This window comes from Misgurnus anguillicaudatus, chromosome 13 (genome assembly GCF_027580225.2).
Source record: "Misgurnus anguillicaudatus chromosome 13, ASM2758022v2, whole genome shotgun sequence".
Lineage (NCBI taxonomy): Eukaryota > Metazoa > Chordata > Actinopteri > Cypriniformes > Cobitidae > Misgurnus > Misgurnus anguillicaudatus.
In genome coordinates this window covers 2,178,070-2,190,096 of record NC_073349.2, presented here as the reverse complement: position 1 = coordinate 2,190,096, position 12,027 = coordinate 2,178,070, and the positions used below count along the sequence as shown (strand labels likewise).

General features: G+C 46.1%; 1 protein-coding gene across 1 annotated transcript in view; it reads left to right on the top strand.

Moving 5' to 3' along the window:
• The window catches only part of prdm5 (PR domain containing 5), a 111,741-nt gene that overhangs the window by 1,367 nt on the left and 98,347 nt on the right, over positions 1–12,027 (top strand). Inside the window, exon 2 of the mRNA XM_055188410.2 lies at positions 4,871–4,954. Coding sequence (XP_055044385.2) covers positions 4,871–4,954 — 84 coding nt within the window. The remainder of the gene's footprint in view (positions 1–4,870; positions 4,955–12,027) is intronic.

Sequence of the window (12,027 nt, the reverse complement as noted above, 5' to 3'; positions counted from 1 at the left end):
TTAGTTAACTCCCGTTAGCATAGAGACAGAGCGCAGGTATGCAAATTTGAAAACCACGCCCACCGGGGGGGAAAGCAATCCAACCGTCTCCATTGACTTTGTATTGCGAGAAGCCGCCTCCTGTTCATTTCTGGCTTATAACAAAAAACTGAATAATGCCTAAAAGCTGCTGTGTGACAATATGTACAGCTAACAAGCCAAAAAACCCAGAAATAAGTTTTTATAAACTGTCGAGCCGTAAAACCCAGTCTTTAAGGAGAATAAAGTGGATCGCCGACTACGTTTCTCCCTAGTGGACGCAGTTCTACTAATAGAAGTACTATGAAAAGTTGCCTGTATCCATTTTTGTGTCTTTAAACGCTCGTTTTTTGGGGTCGACAGCTTATAAAAACGTATTTACTTAAAAACAGAATAATACCTAAAAGCTGCTGTGTGACAAGGTGTACATCTAACACGCAAAAAAAAATACGTTTTTATAAGCTGTCGACTTCAAAAAACGAGCGTTTAGACACAGAATTGGAAACAGGCAACTTTTCATAGTACTCCTATTAGTAAAACTGCGTCCAATAGGGGTTATTCGATCTACGTCATCAATGTTCGCGGCGGCCATATTGTTGACATAGAACTGTCAGTCTGTCAATTGACAAGCGAGGCAGCGTGGGTATTATGCATGGTATTATCGGTGTAATTTTTTTAAACCGTGCGATGGTGTGTGGTGTCATACACGGCTGTTCTAACAACAGCAAAAAGAACTCCGGAATTAGTTTTTATGCGATACCGACTGTCAGAAAACATGAAAGGAGACAGAGGAGTTGAACCAGCGAAGGAGAGACTCCCAACAGCAAAGTCTGTCCCCATCATTTTACCACAGGTAACGTTAGGGATATATGCCTCACAGCAAAGTCTGTCCCCATAATGTGATCACATATGGTTAGCTGTAAGCAGTGGCTGAAACTGCTCTTTCAAATAAGCTGCCATAAATTGAGACAGTTATTAATTAATAACTATATGAACATAATAATAGGTCTGGCATTGATACTAGGTAGGGAATTAAGGGCCGTTCACAATATAACGATAACTTTAAAAAATATAGTTTTGAAAATCGTTTTATATTAAAGAGAATAGCGGAGCTCACACCAAAACTATAACCATACAGATACAATGAACGACATCATTGGGATCACTTTCTGAGCGATTTTTCCACCTGATGAAGGATAAACGATTGATAGCACTAAAATCTATTTGAACTTCAAGTGCACGAGCACTTAAAATGACAGTGAAGCTCATTGCTGAGGTCTATAACATTAGATTACCTGCAGTTGCTGTGAAAATTGACTACGTAATGCTTTTTAATCTAGTACATTAACTAACTGTTATGCCAAAAGGTAAGAGATTACACAAACTATTAGATTCACTGTTTAGAGTTACGCGAAACGCAGCGTGTTGAGGACATCTGCAAAAGTTTTTATTACAAGCAATATTAAAGGCAAGTGATTTGCGCGAGTGCCGTGAGAGAATTAGCATAAACGTATTGTTTGGTGATGTGGACGATGATATAGTTATCGTTATAGTTATAATGTGAACGGCCCTTCAGTGCTTGTATGATGAATGCAGATATACTGTATGAACGATATAGTTATAAATATCCGGATAAGTTACGGCTGGCAATAAGGACGGATCTTTACTTAAGGCTATTGGGTCTATTTGATATGGTTCCACAATAATCAAGCTCATCTTCTCTTAATAAAGACGAGATGAAGCCATTAGGCTACTGCTCCCCTCGACTCAAATCTACGTGCGGCTAGGGGCAGGACAGATGTCATGTCAACAATATGGCCGCGGTTAGCGACTTCCGGTGTTTGCGAATAAGCCCTATAGGGGGAAACGTAGTCGGCGATCCACTTTATTCTCCTTAAAGACTGGGTTATACGGCTCGACAGCTTATAAAAACTTATTTCTGGGTTCTTTGGCTTGTAAGCTGTACATATTGTCACACAGCAGCTTTTAGGCATTATTCAGTTTTTGTTATAAGCCAGAAATGACAAGGAGGCGGCTTCTCGCAATACAAAGTCAATGGAGACGTTTGAATTGCTTCCCCCCGGTGGGCGTGGTTTTCAGGTTATGAAGCGCTGCACTCTGTCTCTATTGCATTGTGAGTGAATCTTTCAAACATGGTAAAGAGCGTCACATTTCCGGGTGACGTCAGAGGTATTCAGGCCAATCACAACGTACAGATTAGCTGGCCAATCAGTGACATAGCGCTTTTCAGATTGATGAGCTTTGTAAAAAAATCAGCGTTGAAGGAAAGAAGCATATCTGGAGCTACAAAAGTATATGATATGTGGAAAATAATGTGTTTTTTTAACCATAAACCACACAAACACGTTGTATTATACCAAATACATAAAGTAGCGTTGTTTTTTTAGCAATTAAATAGTTGCACTTTAAGCCAGGAGTATAGTCTGTTTTTTATGTGTATGCGAATAGCCTTGCAAAGTATAGTTTATCTGACTTGTAGGGCTGGGCCGGTTTGGATTTTTTCTTACTGCGGTCGGTAATCAACAAATTCCAGCGGTTTTTGCGGTTTATTGGCAAGACAACGATTTAAATAACACGCATGACTTATTTATGTTCAATAAACAACATGTGCAAATTACTTAAGGAACATGTAAAGTGAATATTATTTCCTTCCACATTTCTTCAATTTCAACATCCAACAACTTGAACAATTAATATTATCAGTTAAAAATTTTTTTAACGCATTGTGCGTGTCCACAGTTCACTGCATATGTGTCCGTGCTTGAGTATAGCTTGGAAGCTGCACGGAGACGCGTGTGTGTGCACAAAATGACACGGTCTGTCTCGCGCGTGCCCGGGCAGTCCGCGTCTGTCAAAGACAACGTCACCTGTATTTCTACTCAATGACAATTTAATATTAAAATCATATCAGTTAACTGTTAATGTTCTGTTAACAAGCTGCGGTTGTTTAAAAGCTGCGTGTATTACATCCCCATATATACACACAATTGCAGGCCAATGTTTCAAGTTTTTTTTTTTTGCGGTTATGACGGTGAGGAGCTCAGACCCGCGGCATGGGTCACGTGACCGCGGTATGGCGGTAATCCGGTTATCGCCCCAGGCCTACTGACTTGTACTTGTTCACAAACAATTGACGCATGCATATTGCGACAAAATGCAATGCATCTTCTTTTGGGCAAATTTTTACATTCTCCTGTATGCGCATTAGGGCTGTGTATCTTCAACAATTTCCCGATACGATACGTATCCCGATACAAGGGTCCCGATACGATGCGCATCATGATACAAGACTATTTTGAATTACATTTTTCAGAATTTAGTAACATTATTATTATTATTATTATTGTTATCTGTTTATTGTACATTGAATAAGCAGTGTTGTAACAGTTGTGTGAGAGAGAGTGAGTACGCGGCTCGCTATGCAGACACGTGCGCCAGCAAGACAGACACGCAAAGTACCTTTAACTCTACGTAGTCCACGGGACACATGCGTCCTTTCCATATGGATCACGGATCAACAGCGATTCGTCACGTTACTTTCAAAACTGCATCCGAATCGATACGGAAGGTGCTGTATCGATGCGTGCATCATCAGGCGTCCATAGCGATGTATCGTCATATCGATATTTTGAACACAGCACTAATGCGCATACATGTCCAACGCATACAATGTATGCAGTGTTTCAAAAATCCGAAATTCCGAAAATTGTGTCATTCGCACTGTATGCGGACCCTTGCATACGTGTAAAAATGGACCATACTTCGGCCTACGGCAGTACAAAGGTTGTGTGCTCAATTCTTACACATATGGAAGCTGTTTACACTTGGCATTAACATGTGTTTTCCTCGATCGGTTTACAAGTTGACAATGTTAATGGCAGGTGTAAACGGTGCTGAAAACGTTTTGAGCTCGTCCACTTTCGACCACTTTCAACCACATTCAGAGGTAGTCAAAAAACCTTCGATCAGATTGCTTTTGTAGTGTAAACGCACATGTGGTTGAATGTGTTCAAACAGCCACACGGATCGTCTTCTCTACGCCGATTTATCTAATCTGACGTACTGAACACAATGTTTTATGTCTTTTCTGACTTCTGGCGCGAACACACAGTAGAGCGCTATTTTTAGCCTTTCATTGATAAAACGAAGCATCTAATCTCCGCATTTTGCGAACGTGTGAAAGTTGCGCGATCCTATTTCATCAATTGCGCTCAAATATCAGAGAAAGCTCTAACGTAAACATGTACAAAACACTGTGCAGCATGTTTATTTACAACACAAGCAGCGGACTCTGACATAATATTAGTTCATGTCCATATAAACTCATCATTACTCCCGCTCGCATTTAAATGACAGCGGAGAGATTTGCCCTCTGTCTCGACAGACCACCCCCTCACAGTATTCAGGACAGAAGCGGTCGAAAGTGGACAAAAGAGACAGATTTAAATACCAGGTGTAAACGTAATGTGTCTATCTTGTCCACTTGTGATCCGATCGATACAAACACATCTTAATACCAAGTGGAAACAGCCCCATTGATAAAATGTGTACCTTTAATGAACTGTAAATGGCTTTGCATAAAAGCATCTGCTAAATGCAAAAAATAATGAAATTGATTAATTGTGTTATTAGCCATGTTATTCAGTAATTAGAATTAGTCTCAAATCATATTATGTTGAAATTACTGTACTTAAATTCTTTAATATAATGTCAAACTCCTGCTCTTATTTAACTTTTATCTTTAAAGGTGAATTGTGTCACAGCAATACAGTCCAGACAGATACTGCCAGTTGTGACATCAATCTTATCACACACACTTTGTCTTTCACAGGGTGAGAAGTTTGGTCCATTTGCAGGTGAAAAGCGTATGCTGAGTGACTTGGATGAAAGCATGGATCCTCGATTGATGTGGGAGGTGGGTGACTAGACTCAACGTCTTCACTTTATGATTGCATGAACCGCAATGCATTGCTGTGTGTCAAAAACAAAACAAAAAAAACTTTTTTTGTATCAGTTGTCTTCGGGAACTGTTCAAAGGGTAAAACAACTTTAAACAACTTGATAGGGTGTTCTTGTTGGTTATTACACTGAACAAAATTATAAACGCTTTTGTTTTTGCCCCCATTTTTCATGAGCTGAACCCAAAGATCTAAGACTTTTCTATGTACACAAAAGGCCTATTTCTCTCAAATATTGTTCACAAATTTGCCTAAATCTGTGTTAGTGACCACTTCTCCTTTGCCTAAATAAACCATCCGAGATAATCCAGGTGTGGCATATCAAGATGCTGATTAGAAAGCATGATTAATGCACAGGTGTGCCTTAGGCTGGCTACAATAAAGGGCCACTCTAAAATGTGCAGTTTTATCACACAGCACAATGCCACAGATGTTGCAAGTTTTGAGACAGTGTGCAATAGGGCTGGGAGGTATGAGCAAAAATTCATATCCCAGTATTTTTTTAGGAATGGCTGTATCCGATATCTATCCGGTATTTTTTACAAAAAGGATAAAAATGTTACTTGAAAGTCAAAGCCTTTATTTAAACAGTTTGCCTAATCTTTGGGGCTGAAGTTGTACCATAAAGTTGTAAACACTCCCTAATAAACGTCTCGGTTACGGATGTAACCCTCGTTCCCTGAAGGAGGGAACGGAGACGTCACGTCGTGACCGACGAATTGGGAGCTCGCTTAGAGAGACCAATCTGCTTCGAATACTACTAAAACGCCAAAGAACTTGGCATTGAGATATTTGCATAATGCTGGCGCCGCCCCGCCAGGTGCGTATATAAGGCGCACGTGCAAATAGGGAAATCAGCTTCTGTTCGCTGAGAAAGCCGGAAGGTGACCGGCCTAAACAGCAGGTGGCAGCACCTGTGGCGACGGGACGTGACGTCTCCGTTCCCTCCTTCAGGGAACGAGGGTTACATCCGTAACCGAGACGTTCCCTTTCAGTCGGTCACTACGACGTCACGTCGTGACCGACGAATTGGGAAACCCTACTAAAACGCCACTAGGGGCTGACCTCTTCCAGTGTCTGCATAAAGCCCTCCGGTTCCACTTAAGGATAGGAGAATAGGTTTTAAGGCAGAAGGCCGGGCACTAGATGTTCCTTTAACCCCACAGTAGTGCCAGCGACTGGGAAGCGCCCTATCTGAGCGGTATAGGGACGCTGCGGAAGCCACCGCCCCGTTAAGGGCTAATGGTGGGCGAAAGTCAACCGTAGTTGAGGTAAATGACAGCCGTGGCTGTGTAAGCAAAGCAGTGCTCTGCTAAGGGAAACGTGGGCTGGTAGGATTAACCCCACGGAATAATACTCACAAAGGAACCCGTTGGGACACAATGTGGGGCCCTGGCCAAACACGTAGGTTCGTAAGAATACAGCTAGTGAAAGGCTGACAGCCAATGCTCCGCAACAAAGGCTGTCAAGGCAGTGGAGAGAGCAAATCAAACCATTACGCATTTTTGCTCTGTTAGCCTTCCATACTAAAACTCAATTTGGAGCTTCAGTCGGAGGCTGCAAGCCGACTTGCGAGTCTGCCCTCCGTGTCCTCCCTGGTGAGGACAGAACACGAGAGGATACAGGCTCGATACGAACATTGTAGAATGTAATGAACGTATTAGGTGTCGCCCAACCAGCAGCTCTACAGATGTCTGTTAGCGAGGAACCACGAGCTAAAGCCCAAGATGAGGCAACACTCCGAGTGGAGTGCGCTCTCAAATTAAAGGGCAAGGAATGCCCTGCAAATTGTAAGCTAGGGCGATAGTATCAACTATCCAATGAGACATCCTCTGCTTAGTGACAGCTTTCCCTTTCTGCTGGCCACCATAACAAACAAAGAGCTGGTCTGAGGTCCTGAAGCTTTGCGTGCTGACCACGTAGAATCGCAGTGCGCGTACGGGGCACAACAAAGCCTCGGTTGGGTTTGCCTGCTCCAAAGGCAACGCTTGCAAGCTCACCACCTTATCTCTGAAGGGAGTGGTGGGAACTTTGGGCACGTAGCCTGGTCTGGGTCTCAATGTTACACTCGAGACAGCAGGACCAAACTAAAAGCACGAATCGTCAACAGAGAATGCATGTAAATCTCCTACTCTCTTCATGGAGGCCAATGCTAGCAGGGTCAGAGTTTTCATTGATAAAAACTTCAGACTCGCAAACTGCAAAGGCTAAATCGGAGACCTGAAGGCTTCAGCACCATGGACAGGTCTCAGGAAAAAAGAGGGAGGGCGCGAGGGGTTTAGCCTGCGAGCGCCTCTTTAAAATGTAATAATTAAATCATGCTGGCCAACTGATCTGCCGTAGATAAGTGAGTGATAAGCAGAAATAGCGGCGATATCAATTTTAATGGCGGAGGGACAGCCTACCATCTAACCCATGTTAAAGATATAAAAGCATAATGTTAAAGGGCATTCTCTGGGTCCTCGCGTTGCGAAGAGCACCGGGTGACGAAAGGTTTCATTAAGCGCGTAAGCCCGTCTTGTGGACGGTGCTTGAACCGCGTCGATGGTGTTAGATACCGCTTGCGATAAATCACCTAAACCTTACGCGCGCTCAACGACCATACATGGATATCCACAGGTCGGGGCGCGAGTGCCAAATGTGCCCCTTCCTAAGAAAGAAAGTCCTTCCTCAGGGAATCCGCCAGGGAGGGCTGTCGCGAGGAGCATTAACTATGAAAGCCAATTCTTGGTCGTCCAGTACGGACGATTAATAAAAGGCTCTCCTCGTCCTGCCTGACTTTGCACAATGTCTGCGCAATAAAGCTCACTGGAAGAAATGCGTATTTACGCGCCCCCCGCGGCCAGCTGTGTGCCAACGCATCCACGCCGAGGCTGCCCTCGGTTAGTGAATAAAATAGGCGACAGTGGGTATCGTCCGGCGACGCAAACAGATCTATCCACGCACAACCGAACTTCTTCCAAATAGCTGGCCGTCTGGGGGTGGAGTCGCCATTCGCCGGGGGCGCAGCTCGGGAAGCGCGTCTGTCGCTGTATGGAGCGATCCCGGGAAGTAAATGGCACGAAGGGACCTCAGATGCTTCTGACTCCAAAGGAGGAGATGACGAGCGAGATGCGACAGGTGACGAGAGCGCGAAACCGCCTTAACGGTAAATAACGCAACAGTCGCAATGTTATTGGTGTCGACTAATACATCCTTCCCTCGCATCTCCATAGCGGAGCGTACAAGTCCCAGATATACAGCGCACCGCTCGCGGCAGTTGGGGTGCTATGCACACCCCAGAGACTGCAAGCCCGTCATACGTGGCTGAACATCCCGTGCTTAGGGCATCGCATACAGAATGCCAGGAGACCCCTCAGAGGCATATCTTGCTATCAAAAACGCTGGGTCTACTACGGGGAAATCTAAATGACATGCCGGTGTAGTGTTTACACAACGTATGCCTGAGCCACGCTCTCCTCGAGACTCGATCGTAAAGCCAACTCTGAAGCGGTCTCATATGACGCAGCTCGTGCAGTGTCACAGCTGCAGCATGCTGTCATATGTCCAGGAGCTTCTGAAATTGTTTCAGAGGGACCGCGTACTTCCCTCGAATTAAACCGAGGCAAGTCAGAACTGACTAGTTGCGCGCTCTTGTAAAACACGCCAATTAGTTGACCGAGTCTAATTCCATACTGAGAAAAAGGATCCTCTGCACGGAGCAAAGTTGCTCTTTCCCAGTCGACCTGATGACTTAAACGAGCGAGATGCCGAAGCATTAACTCTGTGTTCGCGCACGTCTGCCAAGAACGGGCTATTATAAGTCAACGTAAATAAAGCAGAATGCGAACAACGCTCTCTCTCTGATATTTTAATGCCGTGACTAGCACTTTCATGGAGACACGGAGAGAGAGAGACAGCTCGAATGGTGTACTTAATATTAATATGCCCACCCCACGACGCAGAGCGAAAAACGGTCTAAGGCGAGGGGAGATGGACACAAAGTACACGTCTACAGGTCTAAAGCTGCAACCGATCTGAATATTGAAATACGAGCCTCGGCGTTATCATCCAAGAAAAGACCACCTTCGTAGAGCCGGTGCGTAAATCAAATCGATCGTAACCCACCGCGTATTTTGGGTACTATGAGATAAAGGCTGGAAAACCCTATCATCATATCATCATCTCGGTAAGAGGGACCGGCTCGATAATCCTTCGCCAGCAGGACATCGACTTATGCACGCAGTACATGTGCATCGGACACTTTCACTATAGTGAAACGAAAGCCCGAGAATTTCGGGGTTGTGCCGGTAGTTGTATTTCGTAACCGAGGCGGATCGTGCGTAAAACTCAACGAAACGGGCTGGGAACTGAAGCCAAGCACCCAGGCACCGTACGAGGAGAATTAACGACACTACCAAGTACCCGCGGTGGGGCAGCGAAGCGAGACAGGTGAGACTGCCGGTGCGTCTGCTGAGACAGCATAAGCATCTACAGTATGTGTGTGTGTGACACTGACCTGAGCCCGCTGAGGGAAACGGTCGTCCGGTCTCCTCAGCTGAGGACGCAGACTCCGATGGGGGTGCTGGTGGTCCGGTCTCCTGAGTGGAGGGCTCGGACTCCTCAGAACACCCGCTGGCGATAGAGGAGAGGTAGGGTGAGCTGGAGTGTGCCCGCTCACGGCTCTCTCGATCCTCTGGAGACCTGGAGAGGGAAGAGGAATGCACTCTGTGTGTGGTTAGTGGGCACCGGCTAAACAGCCGGTGGAACATATGCAAACCAAGAATTTTCCACCCGACCCTCTATCGGGGGAAGGAGCGAATCACCGCCTCCTGAAGAGTGATCCTCTGCCAATCCAGGTCGCCCGCTTACTGGCCACTTAAACTCCCGCTTTCACGGGAAGCAGCTAAGCGGGCGGGGCGAGCTGCTGACGACCGGTTCCCCCGCGCTGCCGAGATGGGGTCCGAGGAGGGGAACGGAGGTGGTCGCCGCAGGACGCCGACGGCGAGAGGCAGACTGAGGAGCCGGCGTGGTGGTTTTTACCAAGGGCAGCTCTCCTTCGCCGGGGCATGACCTCATAGATCGCCTCAGTCTGCGCAGCGGAGCTGTACGACTCCACGGCCTCGCCGAAGAGGCCGGTCTGTGAGACAGGAGCATTCAAGAAGTTGTTCTCGCCTGCGTCCGTCAGCCAGACACAGCCAAAGGTGGCGATCTTGAACCACTGTCGTGAACATCGCACGACTGAAGGTCGCGGCCTCCCTCGTAAATCCTTGGTGAACCCGTAGCAACGTTATTGCGTGCAGGGCTGAAGCCGCCTCTCCGCATGCCTGACGGACAGCACCCGTAACCGGACTACTGTCTACAAACACGGGAGGGAAGGATTGGGTGGTCCCTCCAGGAACGCAGCTGCATCGCAACCCCCCGCTCTACTGAAGGGTCCCTGCCCTTAGCGGCTCCATTGGTGAGGGAGATGAGGGGTGAAAGCTGAAGCTGAACGGCCGGATGGCCGCAAACCACGTCAGCTCTTCGTGCCGTCGGGAAGAAAGGCATCGGAGCAGAGGACCGAGAGGCCCGAGCAGCTCCGAAATACCAATCACGTGGGCGGTACGGTTCGGGCGGAGAGGGGTTAACCCCTCCAACTCTACCGTTACCGCCGCTCGAGCGGGCACGGCCGCCATCTCCAGAACGACTCCACTTCGGAGGAAATTGGACACCCCTCTGATGCTGCAGAAGTGAACGGGACCAGAAGGAGGTCCGATGGATTCGGCAGACATCGTAGAACACGACTCTGCCGTCTCCACCGGAACCTCAACCGGCTGAGGATGAAAGGCCGGTAGGTGGAGGACGCATCCTCCGTCCTCCTCAGCGTAGTGATGCGAAGAGCGTCATGCGAGCGCTTGACAGTCGCACCATGGCGGTGTCAGCACTGCAAAGACGCGGACAGCATTCCCGTAGAAACGTCAGTCGTCTCCGCAATCCAAGAGGGTTATGCTCTCACAGAGAGAACAAAACTCTCCACGAGCGCAGCCTCAGAGTGCTTGATGCCCAAGCATAAGACAGCGCTCGTGACCGTAACTGGAACCCTTATACCTCTCACATCCAAGATCGCACGGACGAAAAGCAATCCTGAAAAGGACGCTGATCTCCGAATATACGAGAGAGTGGCTGTCTTTAAAAAGACACAGAGCTCTCACGTATCACTCTTTTAGGGAAATCACTCTTTAGGTGCTCAGCTGATGATGCGCACAGGGAAAGGCAACGCACACACTAAACTCAAAACAAAAAATATGCAGAGCAGTGGAATACTGCAAGCGTCCGCTGTGTTAGTACTGCTTGTCAATCAACTTCAGCAACCGTTCCCAGAAGAGCAGATAGTAGCTTCTCAGTCAGATAAAGCCGGCTTTCGAAGCGAAAAAAGCTGATTTCCCTATTTGCACGTGCGCCTTATATACGCACCTGGCGGGGCGGCGCCAGCATTATGCAAATATCTCAATGCCAAGTTCTTTGGCGTTTTAGTAGTATTCGAAGCAGATTGGTCTCTCTAAGCGAGCTCCCAATTCGTCGGTCACGACGTGACGTCGTAGTGACCGACTGAAAGGGAACTATCTATTACACACTTCAAATCAAAATAAAAATTAATGCTATACAATGCAGTTCCTTATAAAAAATCATCTTACTTAGAGCCTTTATCTTACCTGAAATGACTGTGTGTGCTCATGTTCTTGATGGGTGGTGAATGTTTGTCATACCAAAGTTGTTTAGCTGGGTTTAGTTGACTTTATACAAACCAGTGAAGTTCTTAATCATTTCTTTTTTTAACCTTATTTTGTGCACATGGGCATTATCATGTAATATTATCTTTAATCTATAATATTAGATGCCCATACTACTGAAATTGTTAAATCCATAAAATTAGAAACACACAATTCTCATTAATATACTGAACTGTCTGTAGCATTAAGATTTGTGTTCATAGAAATTACTTAAAGCAACACTATGTAGTTTTTTACCTTTAAATAATGTCTCTAAAATTATTTCAGTGATAGGACAA